Source organism: Acanthochromis polyacanthus, chromosome 20 (assembly GCF_021347895.1).
Source record: "Acanthochromis polyacanthus isolate Apoly-LR-REF ecotype Palm Island chromosome 20, KAUST_Apoly_ChrSc, whole genome shotgun sequence".
NCBI classification, from domain to species: Eukaryota; Metazoa; Chordata; class Actinopteri; family Pomacentridae; genus Acanthochromis; species Acanthochromis polyacanthus.
The window spans coordinates 19,815,626-19,833,540 of NC_067132.1; the positions used below are offsets into that span (position 1 = coordinate 19,815,626).

The 17,915-nt window shown below is 41.9% G+C and overlaps 1 protein-coding gene across 3 annotated transcripts; it reads left to right on the plus strand.

Moving 5' to 3' along the window:
• Positions 1 to 208: 208 nt before the first annotated feature.
• dlec1 (DLEC1 cilia and flagella associated protein) lies at positions 209 to 16,609 on the plus strand. Of its 3 annotated transcripts, none has more exons than XM_051940636.1 (38): positions 209 to 545; positions 621 to 761; positions 857 to 1,013; positions 2,243 to 2,356; positions 2,441 to 2,610; positions 2,896 to 3,116; positions 3,785 to 3,869; positions 3,964 to 4,051; positions 4,352 to 4,525; positions 4,604 to 4,740; positions 4,869 to 4,961; positions 5,203 to 5,293; positions 5,390 to 5,552; positions 6,674 to 6,866; positions 6,983 to 7,059; positions 7,226 to 7,388; positions 7,492 to 7,588; positions 7,689 to 7,819; positions 7,935 to 8,096; positions 8,216 to 8,346; positions 8,759 to 8,909; positions 9,115 to 9,231; positions 9,417 to 9,538; positions 9,654 to 9,833; positions 9,924 to 9,991; positions 10,085 to 10,236; positions 10,325 to 10,440; positions 10,540 to 10,610; positions 12,572 to 12,792; positions 12,955 to 13,116; positions 13,213 to 13,335; positions 13,450 to 13,544; positions 13,704 to 13,791; positions 13,920 to 14,111; positions 14,207 to 14,368; positions 14,456 to 14,606; positions 14,787 to 14,892; positions 15,020 to 16,609. In XM_051940636.1, the coding sequence occupies exons 1-38, from the start codon at positions 462 to 464 to the stop codon at positions 15,144 to 15,146; spliced, it is 5,076 nt and encodes a 1,691-aa protein (XP_051796596.1). In that variant the 5' UTR covers positions 209 to 461; the 3' UTR covers positions 15,147 to 16,609. The 3 variants fall into 3 exon arrangements, with proteins under 3 accessions (XP_051796596.1, XP_051796597.1, XP_051796598.1); XM_051940637.1 differs by having other exon boundaries at positions 644 to 761; XM_051940638.1 differs by lacking the exons at positions 209 to 545; positions 621 to 761; positions 857 to 1,013 and having other exon boundaries at positions 2,250 to 2,356; positions 2,445 to 2,610.
• The last annotated feature ends 1,306 nt before the right edge of the window (positions 16,610 to 17,915 follow it).

A 17,915-nucleotide genomic window follows, 5' to 3' on the forward strand; every position in this document is an offset into this window, starting at 1 on the left:
CTTATCTTATCTTATCTTAGTGTAAATGTTTATGCCATTTTTTGTATTTATTAATGCAAAAAAAGAAGTGAATGTACTGGTTCAATAAAAAAATGCACAAATAAAAATGTAGTGATAATTTAATTTATTAGTTTATAGTGAAGACGCAGGACTTATTTTTTCTTTACTTTGCTGTGTACAAGGGAGCTTTGCTTGTCGCTATGGCAACCACTGGTACACAAGCATGGCTGACAAGCAGTGAGGATGTCAGTCAGGAGCAGTTACAGACTCAATTTATAGATACCGGTGTATTGAAATGTATATTTTTGTGTTGTGCTAACGCTACACGTCTGTTGGGACGCTGACTTCATTTTTACTTTATATTATTTTTACTTTAGGTTGTAAATTCTCGTGAGTTCACCTGTTTAGCAAACTGTTAGCTAAGTTAGCATTAGCTACGCGACCGCAGCACTGTGCCTACAATGTTGGAAGAAGCAGAGACGAGGCAAAAATTGCAGTTTGACCCGTGTGTGAACAGTCACAGACCCTCGTCAGCAAAGTCACAGGTAAGACGGAGCTCTAGTTAAACTTCTAGGAAACTTAAACCAAGTGACTCCCGTTACTCCTTTCTTGAATTTCAGGACATTTCTCATGTGTTCGCCAGCGTCTTCAAGGACCTTTACACGAAAGACATCATTGGAAAAGACACTGTGTCCAACCTCGTCAAGACAAAGAGTGGACGAAGCAGTTATCATGACAAATATGTTGAGGAGCTTAAGCAGGTAACCAAACTCTGTCACGAACAATGCAGAAGGCCTCACAGAAGGATTTTTACAGTGATGCAATGCAAGTGGTGTTGTATTTTTCAACCACACAGGCTCATTCTGAATATGAACGGTGTATAAAGGAGGCTGACATGCTGGAGAGACACATAATTGAGGCCTCCGCTCGGGCTGCAGCCATAGAAAGGCAAGAATATGAGAAAATGAAGGAGAAGATGGGAGATGTTTGTGATCTCCCAGGCTTGCTTACAGGTGAGATGTAACCTTTTAATCAGTTAATGTGATGTGTTCCATTGCTGTGAAGTTTAGAAAAGAACACAGTATGCTTGTTGAGCTGGAACAGCTTGGCTATTAATTATTAATAATAGCCAACCAGTCTTCACAAAAGGTCTTCATCATGGATGATTTTGTTTGAATTTGATCATAGTTGGAAAATAATTACTGCATATTCTAAAAGACATTTTTAAAAAGCCACATGATAATGCAATACATGCACTAAATTATGCCATCCACCCACCCTCCTCATCCCCACTCTCACCCCGGTTGGTTGAGGCAGACGGCCGCCTTCCCTGAGCCTGGTTCTGTTGGAGATTTGTTTTTTGTCACTGTTAAAGGAGTGTTTTTTTTTTTTTGTTCCTTCCCATCGTCATTGACTGCTTCCTCATATCCAAAGACAAATTACCATGTGAAGTGTTACCAGACGATATATGTTGTGAATTGGCGCTATATAAATAACCTTAATTTGAATTCGGAAAGGGCTGCACAGTGGAATAGTGGTTAGCACTTTCGCCTTGCAGCAAGAAGATCCCGGTTCAAATCCCGGGGTGGGCCTGGGATCTTTCTGCACGGAGTTTGCATGTTCTCTCTGTGCATGTGTGGGTTTTCTCCGGGCACTCCGGCTTCCTCCCACAGTCCAAAAATATGCTGAGGTTAATTGGTTACTCTAAATTGTCCGTAGGTGTGAATGTGAGTGTGATTGTTTGTCTGTATATGTAGCCCTGTGACAGACTGGCGACCTGTCCAGGGTGTCCCCTGCCTTCGCCCGAGTCAGCTGAGATAGGCTCCAGCACTCCCCGCAACCCTAGTGAGGATAAAGTGGTGTATAGAGAATGGATGGATGGATGAATTCGGAAATATATTGTACTGGAATTCCGACTAATTCAAAATTCACTCTACATTTTTTGAGTCACCATTATTGTCTGTTTATGCTGTATATGTAAAGTCAGCAGATAATCCAAACTAAATTATCACTCCATAATGTCTCAAAGAAGAAAACTGAGAAGTGTAGAGAGAGAGAGAGCCATCAAAGCAATGTCATTTAAAAAGACAAGACAGTGTGGCTCCACCAAAAACCAAAAAGAAAGAGGCAGATGACAGTGGTCATACTGGTCTAATAATTATTTCCAAAGCTTTATTTGCTTTATTTGCAAGAAATCTTATAATGTTCCTTATGTGATGTCATTTCTTATGTCTATTTGCAGTTAAATCAGCCTTTGCCAGGTGTGTAGATAATGATCTTCTCAAAAAGCACAACTTGATCGCCCCACAGGACTACTTGCCTGCACCAAAACCACAAGAACTAGCAGCAGCAGCAGGTACCTGACCCTCTCTGATAGCCATCCTAAATTATTAATGATCACAGCGCTGTGACTCAATATCCTACATCCTTTTTTTGTCAGGAAGATTAAATCCTGTCAAACCCACCAACATCCACGCCACATGTGTGTCTGAGGGTTCTACACCGATTCCAAGCCAAGAAAAGCCTATTTTAGAAATGACTGAGTCAGATCATAGTCTAGCCTCTGAATCCAACTCAGATGCTACAAAGAGGAAAAAAACTCAGAAGGAGGTAAGGAGTCACAATTTTACCTGATGTGCTACTGTTACTACTGACGACAGTGTTTCTCTTCCTAAATCCAATCTAGTATACTAGTTAGCACAAAAAGAACAACTGACAAACTGTAGAAACTAAATATTAACTGTAGTGAACCAAAAAAGGGAACAACCAGGACATAAAAATATAAGTTGTTGCTCTGGAATTTCAGAAATGACACAAGATTTTTCTTGTCTAGCATGGTTGAAGGAAGGAATGAATCATTCTTGAAAACCGTCAATAATCTTCCCTCCGTTTCAGAAGCCAAACCAGACTAAAACCAGACCAAAGTGGAAGGGTGAGCCAAGTGCGAAGGATCGAGCAGAGGGGTGGGAGGCACTTCAGAAACTGAAAGATCGGAGCAGCTTCCTACGCAATCCACGCTTCCTTCCCCCAAATGCACAGCAGGGCAGCATTTCCCTTACCCGGGCCAGAACCAAAGTGAAAATGGAGCTTGAAAGGAAATGCCTTGAGCCGCAAAGGTACCCCAGTGTGCTTCAGTGTAAAGGTCCTTTTCATAATTTCAAGGTAAATGCTTAAAATTGTATCACTGGGTGGCAAATATGATAAAGGCAGAATGTTGATGTAGCGAGTTATATGTGAAAATCTTGGATTTTAGGATTTGAAATACAACACACTCTAGTCAGACAATCCCTATTCAATATTAACAGCGTGCCATTTGCTCCAGTGCAAGCAACTGTACATCCTTTGTGCACATGTGTAAGCTGATACTCCGAACGTTATGTAATTTCACATCTAGTACCTCTGCCAGGCTGTGCACAGCTCATGCTGCTGCTGCTGAGGCCGGGGGAGGCAATAAGAAGCAGCGTGACTCTCCCACATCAAAACATCGCTGGAGCATTCCTCCCGCCACTTTACAGTTTTGATCTTCTTTGCAAATGAGGGGGTTAGACTTCTCAAAAGCAACTTCACACAGCTCTGAGAGACAAACACAGATAGGAGAGGGCACATCTGAAAGACGCATCCTGCCGTGACAGCTGAGTGTGCGATGCAAAAAGATAGACTGACTCATATTTTGCCTGCTGGCCGCAGCTAACTGTTACGTAGCTCATCGTTTCCTGTGAGGCTGTTTTTTTTATTGTGAACACACAGAATACTCAGATGTCGTTGTGTTTGTGCTCCCTGAAAGCCACGCTGAGGATTCTGTCCCCATCTTCCTAGCAAAACCTTCAGTGGTGGTTTTTACTGACTACAGCGTGGGACATGTTTATGAGGTGTGTTTCAAAACAGTTACACACTAATGAATTCTGCACCCATCCTTTCCCATTAGATGGTGACAGTAACATGTCTTGTCCTGTTTTGTGTCAGACTACACTGGAGCTGAAAAACTTGACTTCTTCAGGCCGTCATGTCCGCGTCATCCCCCCTACCACTCCTTACTTCTCTATCGGCCTGGGTGAGCTCTTTTTTTTGGTTCTGATCAGATTATCCAGCACCCTTATGCGATGAGAAAATCATCAAATATGTCAAGAGTCAGTGACAGTGTCCAGGAGGTACGCCAGAAAGCTTTGACAAATAAAGTCATGCATCTCTGGAATGCAGTTTGTGGTTTTCTTGCATTCCCTCTGGGTGCGGTGGCAGTCCTGCATGTGATATTAGCACCCCCTGCTGTTACACTCACTAAGTGATCTGAAGATAAATTGCACCCAACTGAATGTAGAGTTATGCGTCTTGCCGTTTTGATATGTTTTGGCAGGAAGATTCCCGGGTGACGGTGGTGTTGTTGCCCCTGGGATGAGCTGTAAGTACACATTACGCTTTGCTCCAGACTCACTTGCAGACTATAAGGATTTTATAGTGGTGGAGACCCAGGCTGAGCACCAGCTTTTGGTGCCTATTGAGGCACGGCGACCTCCTCCTATCCTCACCTGTAAGTCTCATCACAGTCTGTCAAATCTATATGCACATCAGTGTGCTTTATTTATATATTTCCTTCTTATCTTTGCAGTACCGAGAGTTCTAGACTGTGGCTATTGTCTGGTTGGAGGAGTTAAGTTTGTTGAGTTTCTGTGCCACAATGTTGGTCTCAGCACTGGGACCTTTTGCATCATCCCCAAGAACCAGTGGCCAGCTTCGAATCTCAGGGTATAAATCTATCTGACACATCCACACTTCGGCTGTTTCAGAAATTAGATACATACAGTGTAGTACTACAAGATAAGATTCACAATCACTCATGTGCTTAACAGCTCTGTTTTTCTTTCTTTATGTAGTCTGTGGCCAAAACCTCCTTTTCTGAGCAGCCGCCCTTTGCAGTTAGTCCCTCCCTTTTTGTGCTGCAGCCAGGTGAAGTCACTGTAATGGAGGTGAGTCAGTTATGGAGGTAAATTTAAATTCACAATAAATAATAATACAGTTCATAGCTGTGATATATGCGTGCGTTATGTGACGGGATTAAATCCGCAGTTGCTGTCAGCACTATCTACAACAAAGAATCAGTTAGAATGATTCATTTTCAGCATGCTTTCCAGTTTTGTAGACCTAAGTTTTACATTTAATCAGCTGTCTCATGAAACAACTGTGTCTTTTACATATGCGTGTTTGCAGGTGGTTTTCTTTCCCACCACAGAAGAGAAGAGCTGTCAGGTTTTCACTGTGGTCTGTGACAACTGCCAGGTCAAAGACATTTCCATTGAAGGTGAATCTTTGCAGTAGAGTTCCTAAGAGCCTTACTCTATAATAAATGAATTTAGTAAATCTCCTCTAATGTTTGGTGAAATGATGTGTTTCCCAGGTGAAGGTAAGCTGATTGCCCTTGAGCTCCTGTCTGTATCTGAGGAGACGGAGCCTCTTGGGGTTGGAGAGGTGCACGACCTCACTGCAGAGTACTTTGTTCGTTTCAGTCCATGTAGCCCTCACTCTGTGCAGCAGAAGAAGGTGGTCATCAGAAACAATGTGTAAGTCCCACGCCTTTGTAGAATATCATCACTGCAAAGCAAAAATACTTCACCACTACCAGTGACGACAAGCAGAAAAGCGCACCTGTTCAAATTGTATTTAAGTATGATTTAGGTCATTTATTTACTTGAGTGTTTTCGTGTTCTGCTATTTCATACCTGAACTCCACTCAAATTCAGGGTTGAAAATTGTGTTTATTACTTCCCTACAAATATTTGATAACTGTAGTCACTATTTACTTCGTATATTTCATTCATTAAATAAAATGTAATCAATAATTAAGAGATGATCTGCTGTTATAGAGTAAGATACATTACAATTAATCTCTCAGGGGAAATGCATAAGCCGCATGATAAACTATATTTATTAGCTCAAACATTAAAGTGACAAACACGTGAATGCATCAATGAATATATTGGTAGAAGGATGCTGAGTTTCCCACTGCCAGGCAGGAGGCCTAGAGGGAGACCAAAGAGGAGGTTTATGGATGTGGTTAGGGAGGATATGAAGGTGGTTGGTGTGGGAGAGGAGGATGCAGAGGACAGGGTTAGATGGAGGCGACCCCTGAAGGGAAAAGCCGAAAGGAAAAGAAGAAGACGTGAATGCATCAATAATTGGAATTCAGTAATAAATTTATTATTCTCAAATATGCCATTCTGCACAATATACCTCTTCACTAATAGAAGTACTATGAGAAAAGAGGTACATACAAATATGTTTTGATGCTAATGTTTTTGTGCTTTTGCTTAACTATGAATTCAAATGCATTAGTATTCCTGCATTCTTGGTACTTTATGCTTTTTCCATCTCTTTTGACAAGATGTACAAACTGAATCCATTTCCTTTTCAGCCACAGGATAACAGTGTGAAGGACTCCTTAAGTGGAGCAGTAGGACTCAAGCCCCAGTGTTGGCAGTATTCACATATTTGAAGTGTCCTTAAGTAACAAGACTAAATGCTGATTAACTCCCAGACTCAGGGCTCCTGCTCTGTTCCTGACCCCGTGCTGCTCTTTTCACGGCAGCACAAGTAGAAAAAGAGCTTCCCTTCAGGGATCATTAAACACCATATTACATGTCTATTTCTTCCTCTTACTCCCCTCTTCATCTCGGGGATGAAGCCACTTGGAGCTCCCTTTCCACTGGCAGGTCATGAAGCCCAACCTGCACCCTCTACTTCCAGGGGAAACCCTAGAATCCTCCCATGTCCAGCTCCACCGTGCTGAAGACAGTGTTTTCAACATCAGCCCCTTAACAGGCCTTCTAGCTCCCTGTGAGGATCAAGAGTTTCTGCTCACCTTCTCACCTACAGAGGTAAAAATAAGAAGGGGAAACATGTAGTAATATCACAAGATATTACTACATTTTTTACCTTTTGAATCTGTGCTTTGAAAGCTGCACTTTCAATTGAGAATGCTTGTTTTGTTAAGCTGAAGGATTACCACAGTGTCTTTCACCTGGTTCTGACGGATGTTCCTCAGCTGCCACCAGAGTCCAGTGACAGCAGGTAAACCTCTTTGCATGTACAGTGGTAGGACTGCAGACTGTAAATGTTAATAGAAAAAATAATAATAGTAATTATAATAATAATGTATCCCAAACAGAACCCATACTAGTATTTTATTTTGTCTAACAGAGTGTTGAATTGTGTGTTTGGGGTGTTGGAAACCTAGCGTCCTTCAGCCTGTGCAGACTGGCTCCAAGGTGAGCAGTGTCGTCGCCATGGAGATAGAGGTCAAGGGGTCAACAGAGCCATACCGGGTCCTGCTGGAGCCCTACACTGTCGTCGTTCCTGGAGAGATTTTGACTCACACCCCCACTCGCAGGCAGTTCAAGGTAATTTAGTTTTTCTTAATGTTAGACATGATTAACCCATATTAGATTTCTATAAAATCATTGTATGCCAGCATCACATCTTTCTGTGTTGTATGTGTATCAGATGTGGAACCACAGCAAAACCTTCATCTTGTTTAAGTGGGAAAAGATTAACAGCAGCAGCCACATCATAGAAGTAGAGCCATCTACTGGCAGAATAGGTGCGTCACACTGTAGATGGGCAACTTAGTACAGAAAAATGCAGTTTATTTGCTCATTGATGTAAATTTCAGTTCTTAAGTTTCACGTGTCTGTGTCCAGAGGAAAACGAGTGTTTTGATTACGATCTTATTGTGACTGGAGGGAAACCAGAGAGAGTTGTGACTAGCTTGGTTTGCTACATTCAACACCATGACGAGCCCGTGACTTTGGCAGTAGAAGTCTCCTTCAAAGTAAGACCAAACCACATCACACAATGCATTACCATGCCACAATAATACTTGTTTGCTGTGATATTAAATTATCATATTATTTACCTGTGACCTGTGACCTCTTGGTGTGCCGTAGGGTCCCACAGTCACTGTCAGCATTCCCAGTGTGGACTTTGGGCTCATCAGGTTCGGGGAGCAGACTCAAACCTCCCTGGTCCTCACCAACACCACCCCGCTGGAGGCTTCCTGGACACTGGACGAGAGGCTTCACAATCAGCAGGAACACCAAGACACACAGGTGCAGGACGAGGCACTGATGCAGCAACACACTTGTGACAACAACACAGGCTTGTGTTAGTATCAGGGGAATGTTTTACAGTACAGTGTGACTCTGCAGTAATTTTTGTTGGTGCTTAGATCTTAGTGGAGCCATGCAGAGGTGTGCTTCCCCCCTTGGCTTCCTGCAATGTGGATGTGTTCTTCAGGCCACATTTCTGCCAGCAATTTAAAACAGAGCTGGAGCTGAGTGTGGAGAATGGAACAGGATGGTAAGGATACATTTTTACACACAACTTTATAGTTCTTAAATGCTGTTATCTTACAGCAGTGCAATAACACACTGTTTATTACACTTAAGCTCAATTTTTTTAGCCCGTGCACATTTTACATTTTACTGTTTTGACTTATGTTTATATTTTTAGGGCATATTTTTTTTACTTATGTGTATCTGTATGTTTTGTACACTTTATATTTCTGGCTTTGAATGGGAGCAACTGTATTTCCCCTCGAGGAATCAATAAAGTGATTCTGATTCTTATATGTAAGAGCTTCTGGGATGCAGGGATTATTAAGGAGTCAGTAGGTACCAGCCATGGCAGCAATATTCTAAAGGAATAATGATGTTACTCGGTGGCATTGTCCTGTTGATAACAGGTAGCACAACCTGCATGTTCCTTACAGTCACCTGTTGGTGCGAGCAGATGTGCAGTCTCCCCAGGTGTATCTGCTAAACTGCAAGCTGGTTCTCTCTGAACTTTACATTGGGGTTCCTACCAAGGGGACTGTAACACTTTTCAACCAGACTCTGCTGCCATCACACTTCAGCTGGAAGGTACATTTCACTGCTTCTTCTTGCAGCAAATCCTGTAGAAAAATGGTGTCTGTAATGTATGTGTTTGCTTTTCATATTTTTCATAATATTAAAGGTAGCTAGGCACATGTTCATTGGAGTATTCATTTAATTACAAACTAAAATTAGCTTGTCTTTCAACACAATTAATAACTTAGTGATGTCAGTCTGATATTTTACCCAACAGAACCAGCTCCAGGGAAAACAAGCTTCACTGTGTACTGCCAGCTTTAACCCCTCCTCTGGTATTCTGGGACCTCATGCCACCATGGAGATCACAGTTGATTTTACCTCTCACATAGATGTAAGTACTGATATGCGGTACAACTTTTTAACAAACCTGAAGCCTGTACGATTGACATCAAAGAGACAAAGGGAATAGGTGAGAGTGAAGAGCAAAGTTTGTGTTTGATCTGTTGTCACAGATTCTTATTCTGCCTTTCTGTTTGATATTTGATTATCTGTCCTCCTGGTTGTCTCTTTTTCTAGCTGGAGCTGACTGAGGTGGCTGCTCTCTGTGAGGTCCAGGGGATGAACTCTCCTCTCGTTGTTGGCATTGTGGCTTCTAAGCCCAAGAAACTCAGTGTGTCCTACTCACTGCCTGGTGTCAGGTAGCTCAAACTGTTGTTTCTCAAAACCCTGCAGCTGCATTTACTCCATACAACAAGTGACAAGTACTGAAAGACTGAAATATTGCTGCTCACACTTGATTTTTTCCCCCTCTAGGTCCTCCACAGGAAGCCATTCAGCAGTGGTGCTTGACTTTGGAGATGATGCCATTGTGAAGAGAGCTGTTACCAAGCAGCTAATGATATCTAATCAAACTGCGATTCCTGCCCCTTTCACCGTAGAGGTAGAATACTTCACCTGCCATGCCTCAAAGTCAAATTACCAGTCAGAGAAAAGGTAAGGGAGCTAGCTCACTCACCTGAATAATGGATCAAAGAATAACTTTACCGTGAACGAAACGTAACGCCGACTGCATCCTAATCGCAGACTCCCATACGCTAAGAATCCTCTTCACTGTGTTCAAGCTAAGAAAGTGGAAGAAAAAGCACATGCGGGTATGCTTCAGATTTTAATCAGAGTGCAAGCTTTTCACATCGAGCAAGAATGAGCTGTAACACTTCTGGTTGCGATTCTTTATCCATTGTCAGAGTTTGTGAGTAGCTTGCTGGCTCATGGAAAGGGTGCAGCTTTCTTTGTCCTGCCAGACACGGGGACGCTGGGACCATTTGAGACCCAGACTGTGGACGTGACTGCCTACAGCGACATGTGGGGGGAATACAGAGATCACCTCATATGCAGAGTAGGTTGTTTATTCTGTTTAATCTGAAATAAGAGTTAAAAAAAAGTGCAGTTTTACATATATGTCTCTCTTTGTTTTTGTGCTGCAGGTGGGGGAGCTTGAGCCGGTGCATATTCCCATGCAGATGACAGTGAAAGGTTGTCCTCTGTACTTCCAGATGACAGGTCCACAAGCAGATAACCAGCACCAGGGACCAACCATACGGTCCGTTTCACAGCTTCTCCAACCGAATCCACTCTTACCTCCGTATTTTTAATCACAGCATTATATTGTTTGATTTGACCATTCTCTTTGTGTTGTTAGCTTTGGCACTCACATCTCTGGAGGCGACACAGTGTCTCGCTCTCTTCGCATCAACAATCCCACCATGTTCGGTAGGTGCGATCAATAAAACATGTTTGGCTGGAGGAAAATTCTTTGACCCTCACGTTTCCAGTGTTGTAGAAAAACAGAATCACTGCCAATTTTAGGAACACGATCAAAACTGGTTCCATCAGCTAGCAAGAAATCCTCCCACAACTAGCATTACTTACAAGTTCTTTAAATGTTTTAATGAAAATATGTGCGTTTAGTATCCAAAGAAAATGGCAAGGATATTTGTCATTTCAAATAATGTTCCTATACAACTGAAATGAAAAACTAAGATTGAGACACTCAAAAGATGTTTTCAGGATGTTGTCAGGGCCACAGATTATGCTACATGATAGCAACGGAAGAACGTTCTCAAAACAAACAAAAAATAATAATTTTCAAAATGTTATCGAAGCCTCACAGTTTTTTATTGAACGTTCCTTTAATGTGATATTTTAACAAAGGTAGAACATTGTGCCTGTAATATTCTAAGAATAATTTGGGATGTTGTTGAGATAGAACATTATAGAATGTTCTTCCATTAAAGGATTCCCACAATGTTACATGATAACAATGGAAAGACATTCAGCAAAATATCAGCATTTGGAATATCGACAAAATTCTAATATCATGCATCCCTGATAGTAACTGAGTAGACTTTCTGGAGAGTACAAGGGGAAAGAACACTTCAGTTTCAATTTTAGTCACTGATCGGTCTTTTTCGTCATCTAAGAGTGTGTGGAGTCACTCCACTAAACACATACACCCCCTGTCAAAAGTTTTAGGACACTTTCTCATTCAAATAAAGTAGAACCTGTCCTACAACTTTTGACAGGGGATGTATCTACCAAATTTGGTACACACATGCAGTACATCAGGATGAACAAAAAGTCAGTGACAGCCACATTCCAAACCCAACAGGAAGTGAGCTATTTTGCGTTGAATGTCAGATTTTGCCCATTTTTCATTTTTTTCTAGAGCGAACTCCTCCTAGGGGGAAACTCCAATTCACCTCAAATTCGGCCAGTACATACAGGAGGCCTTAATGATCCAAAGTTATTAAAATCTTTTTCCAAAATCAAAGGACGTGTCCGTGGCAACCTCTGGAATTTTGATCCTTCGCCATGAACTTTCAAATGCTGTGTAAATGTCCTGAACATGCTCCAATCTGCCTGAAACTTTACATGTATGATCAGAGTCCTGCCCTGATCACATCCATATGATGAAATACACCCCCTGTCAAAAGTTGTAGGGCAGGTTCTGCTTTATTTGAATGAGACAGTGTCCTAAAACTTTTGACAGGGGGTGTACGCCTGTATTTCCTACATACATTTTAACAGGTTGCAGACATACAACTTAAATAAGGTTTACATGAAAGCCAGTAGTGTGCTCCAGTATCATAAAATCACAAAATACATGTCACAAGCCATTAATGTTAAAGATCATAGATTTGCAATTTGAGTCAGTCCTAACATGTTCATCTGAATGTATCTGCCTTCAAGTCACGCAAAGTTGCTTTGAACTCATTTAGTGAGATCAGCTCTTTGAGATTCAGGCAATTTTTTGCAACTGATTCCAGGCAAAGGGAGCAGCATGCTTAAACACTGTTTCTGTCAGTCCAGCCTCTAGGAACAGATAACAGGAATAAATCATGGGAACAAAGACAATAGCTCCTTGTGCTTTTTGAAGATAATAGACTCATAGATATGGAGGTGAGAAACCAAGAATAGGTTTATAAATACAGACATGTGAATGACTGAGTCTGTGACCGACATTTGTAAGGTTTTGTTTCTGTTTTATTGGTCTTGTTGAGTGTGTCACTTATGGCTGGCCTTTTGTTTGCTATGCAGTCCATTTTATTTGACTGCATGGCAAATAGCAAAAATTTAGTGCCTTTGCAGACTCCTGAGCTACTCCACTGTCCTCTAAGAATGTGCTTTAGTGTGTCCATATTCTTAATCTGCATATATTTGATTTGTGACAGATATTCGTATTGACTGGGAGACTTACAACATAGATCAGAATGACCATAAACTGGTGGATCTTGTCGTGACATATGGAGAAGCCTTCCCAATTAAAGATGCTGATGGCAATGAGGTGCTGAGTGGGGCGTTAAGGCTTTCTGATGGAAGCATTCAAACAGTCTGGGAAAGGGATGAAACCCCTCGCTCGGAGGGAACAAACTCATCTCTTCAAAGCGTGACTGTGAGTACATTTAACACCAGAACACAGATACATAAACATAAGGCTTTCATCACATGGCCTTTGAGAAGTCCTCATGGTTAAAATAGCAGTGAGAGTACGCACATAAATGCACATTTTATTCTTCCAATGGCTCAAATGCAGCTTTTCTTTTATTGATTTCAGGATGCGGAAGAGGTGGAAGTTTTATCCGAGGATGATTGTGAGGAAGAAGAGGAAACTCGTCTTTATCCGTTTCCTGAGAAGAAAAAACTCATCTCTGTGCACATCAGACCTCATATGGGCAACCTCTCAGACTACCCCTACTGCATCACACCACAACAGATAGTACGCTGTTAAGATTTTAGCCACCTACTTGTAGTTTACGGCTCAAACACTACTCCATCTGAATTGTGATGGATTCTTTGCTGTTTGTATCTCAAGGTGATTCCAGCTAAGGGCAGTGCCACTATCCATGTATCCTTCACCCCTCTGACTCTTTCTGAGTCGGCTCGTGAGTCCAGATGTGTGGGTTTGGCTGTGGGTTTCATGAGTCTCGACTCTCAGGTAAGATACTCAATACACAAATGAGTATGTTTTAATAGCAAATCCTCACAAAAGCTAACAGTTAATAACTCAGATCCAAGTTAAATTCCTGTATTGTGCTGTTGTGCTTTACAGATGGCTGCATGTGTCCTGGGTAAAGTTGGAAGGGCTCAAGGTTTGGATTTAGAGCCTGTCAGAATGGATCTACTTGCAGCCGTGAAACCTGCAGTGTAAGCAATTACAATCATACTATTTATGTTCCCCGGACCCCTAATGCATCCAACTCAATTTATGTTTCCCAAATTAAAATAAGCTGAGGTTAGGCAAAAACAGCTCAGAGGTGGTCTGATTAAGTCTCATATCTTCCTCTTGACTTCCCGTTGCTGCAGGCTGTTAGTGCAGATGGAGGAGGACGACGGGGTGCTGGAGTTTCATGCCTCGGCCGGTGATTTACTGAGGGCAGAATCAGACAAGGAGGTTGGTCTGAGAAATCTACAACACTAATTAACTGTGCTGAGGTGCACACATGAGCTATTGGTCCCAAGTGTGTGCAGCATTTCACAGCAGTGGTCGCTTTTTTTTTTTTGGTTGCTTTTGTTCTGCAGGTAGTACTGCGGGAATTCGACATCACACAGACGTTTAAGCTGACAAACGCCTCAGAGATCCCCCTACACTTTAGAGTCAAGACTCAGCCTCCATTTTTTGTGCTCAAGCCGCAACCCCGAACCAACACCTCCAGCAACCCTCCTACTGCGGAAAATCAATCTCTAGTGCTTCAGCCTCAACACAGCATGCGGGTGAGAGGAGGAGAGGCAGTCATGGGTATATGGTAGACTGAGTAGCACAGTGGGTTTTGATCTGATTTGTTGTTACTCTTTACTGTGAATTCTAGGTGAAAGTGGCCTTTCACTGCTCTTTATCTCTTCTGGGCCATTTGGACCAGACGGATGAGGAAGCCCCTCCTGGTGTGATGCTGAGCCACAGTGCAAAGGGGCAAAAGAAGCTGATATTCGAACAAAACCTTGTGATCCACTACGACAACAGCGACCGGCAGGTGAGAGACGACGGTACAGATGACTGTATGGTCATTTGTAAGTAACTGATGATATGTGACCTCACATGGTTCATTTCTTCTGTGCAGACTGTGCCTCTCCGTGCAAATGTGGAACTTTGTACACTGCGTCTATCCACTGACAGCATCAACTTCGGGCTCTGCTACATGGGCCAGACCCAAACCAGAGAAGTGAACCTCTACTGCCATGGAGCCCACACCTACTGGAAATCACTTATAAGTAATCACACAAAACTCTTCACAACTATCAGTCATACATGTACCGTAAAGAATAAAATGTCTGTGATGAAGATTGACGAGAAGAATGGAGCCCATAATGTCAAATATCATTTATATTTCCTTTGTTTGACTAGCCTGTCAGCCTTAACTGTGTGTGTGTGTTCACTGTGTGTGGAATCAGGAGACTCCAGTGTGTTCAGAGTTACACCAGACTTTGGGCTGCTCAGATCCAAGGAGCTCAATGCTGCCCGCTGCAGCCAGAGTCTTCAGATCAGCTTCACCCCCAGGTTTGTTAAAAAGCCCAGGCAAATGTGAAACTCTAATGTGTAAAACAAAACATTTTTTTTTTAATCATTTTGGTAACATATCCAAATCATAATTTTGTTTCAATGGTCTACATGCTGTGTTTTTTAGTGAGGGCAGAGAGTTCAGAGCCCTGCTGGTTGTCCAGTCTCCTCTGGTGAAGTCTCCCCTCACTCTGCAGCTCCAGGGAACAGGATCCTTTGATAAGGCGCACAGGACAAGCTGCAAGTCCTTATAACGTCACAGCCACCACCTGCTTTTTATCAGCTCTCCTTAAATCTTTACAGACTTTTTCTTAAGAATGTAAATAAATATAAAGAACAACTAATCAGATCTCATTTAATTACATACAACAGTGTTTAACCATTTTCGTTATCGTAAAATTAAGTTATTACTGCTTTCATAATGTCACGATACACCTGAAGACCTAAAGACACTTAACATACATTAGATGCTCCTAAAGTCTTGATTAAATTGCCTTTGCTCAGACTCCATGTTTACATACCAATCAGTGATTTATGCAGTTCAATGTGAATTTGAGTTGATTTGGCGCTTGAACGTGAAGAAACTTAATCGCCCGCTTTGTTACATGTATATTACATAGAGGTATTGCAACTCGTGGTAAACTAAGGGAGATTCCAAGGAAAATCAATGTTTAAATGTTAAGTCATCCAGTTATCTCGTGCAGCAGCAGCAGCTCCCATTTCAGTCTGAGTGTTCATGTGCCCCATGCAATATGCCTGAGAAACTATTTTGAAATAAAAAAACACCAAATTCGGATGATAGGAAAGGTTGTTTGAGCATTAAATTCTGCATTTCTGTGGTGGATTTTTTCAAATTAGTCTTAAACGTTGAAATAACTGTTTGCAAAACCATTCTGCCTTTGTGTTTACATACTGGGAATTGCAGCTTTGCTAACAGTTTGCTGAGTAAGAAATCTACCATTTCCTGCAGTCATTTTGATCTCCAGTATTTTTAGGGTTTCCTGTTGTTTTGATTTGTGCTCCAGCAAGTCAGTATCAGCTGCAGTTTACCCCTTGAGCGATTAACAGATTTTTTTCCAGAAGACCCTTTAGCAAAAATCAAAAAAACAACACCTAGAAAGATAAATATGCAACCGTGTTTATCAGCACATACACCTTAGCAGCTTGTTCCAGCGCTGCCGGGAAAGTAAAGGCTTTTACCCAAAGCATGATGAGAACTCCCACGGTTTCAGAGCTCCTGGGACTCATGTCAGACCTGTAACCTTTGGGGACATCGCATTTGGCTGGAAGTCACTGTGACAGAATTTATTGGTGTGAGCTGGGGACTGAAGATTCATGTGTCAGTTGCTGTAAAACACATATAAAGGCACTGGAATTCACTAGCAAATCAATAACTCGTGCTTCAAATAGACATAAAATCCATTGAAGGTGGTGTGAAGCAATGTTGGCACTTGAAACATAGCAACAGACCAAACATTATTTTCTTAAAAAAGGAAATTTCTGAACCCTTTACCCCAATAGAGGGCATCTGGAGGCTCTGTTGTGCTGTTGTGGGTTTAGGTTCACTTGTCACCTCAGAGTAGGGAGGTCAAACATGCAGATGACTTTACAAAGCTTAAAAATTACAGAGAAGACATTAACTGCAAATTTGTCAAACTATAATTTTTAGACTGACAAGTTATTTTGATCATAAAATAAAATACTATAGTGCTCATTGTTCTTTTGTCATTGAGTGTCATTTTGTCTTGTTTTTGTTGTTTTTTCTCTTTTTTTTATCAGACTTTTGACAAGTCATCACATGTATCCTTTGATGAAACATTTCTTTCCTGACAGGAGTGGCCTCTTCCAGTCCATCCATAAGGTGTCACTGTGAGGTTATAAAAATCACCTGATCTCAGCCCAATTTTTAACACCTTTATGGGAGATTTTGGAACATGTGAGGCCACGCTTCCCACCAATATCATCAAAACACCAAATATGTTGCGGAAGAATGGTGTTCCATCTCTCCAAGACATTCCTCTATGTTGGTTTGTCCTTTAATTTGTCAGTTGGAAGGGGTAGGAAATTTATACAATGTGAGAAATCACCTTTATTTATAAACTGACTTTCACGTGGAGGCTGCTAATCTCTCTGAAATCCTCTGAAGTGATGCTACAAAAACCACAGAGACTCTTTCTTGGACACACATTCAGAGTGTAACCGTTCATAACAGCCGCATGTGGTGCTCATCCACGCCGCGGTTTAACAGTACAGACACCTACAAGCTCTGCAAATCCACAGAGGGATGCAAATGTCCAATTGATATTCATTGCACTCAAGCAGTCTTACACAGACCAAGGGCATGTCTGATCACAATAAAACAGTGCTGTGTGGAACTAATCTGAAGAGAGTGGTGCTGGGGCCAAGGTCAGTGGAGCATTAGTTATTCCGAACATGAGGTCTAATATGCTGGAAAGCGGAGACAGGACTGCCCGGGGTTGTGTTTTTGTGACCGTTGCAAATTGTTTTTGAGGCACAGGTAGCCTCTCTTCTCGGCTGCACAATACAAATGCGACATCAGAAGTGAGGATAAATAACACAGTCAATCATTTCCTGAGTCAGTGATGTGCTGCCACATGTTTACTGCCTGTTCGTGACAAATGTGAGCGACTGTCTCAGTCACTGTCCATTAGTCTGGAGCTCACGTCAGCTCGCTTCCTGATTGAACATAACATGCTCTGCATGCAAATAAAAGGATGAGTGGAGTCTCAGCTGTCCAAATATGACAGTGTTGTCGGTTTCTAACACACACGTCTCGCTGGTAATGGTTCGAACAGATACGGTGAAGGGAGGAATTTTGATTAAAGATGATGATTTGGTGAGGTTTTACTAATTAGTACACTGTCAGGGATTTTTCTTTGTGGTTTAAACGGTAAACAAAAAAAGAGCAATGTTGACACAAAAAAACCCCCACTGGGATCAAGAGAGAGCTGCACTAATGAGGAGGACATATCACCGTATGACGTACTGATGATCACCACCTG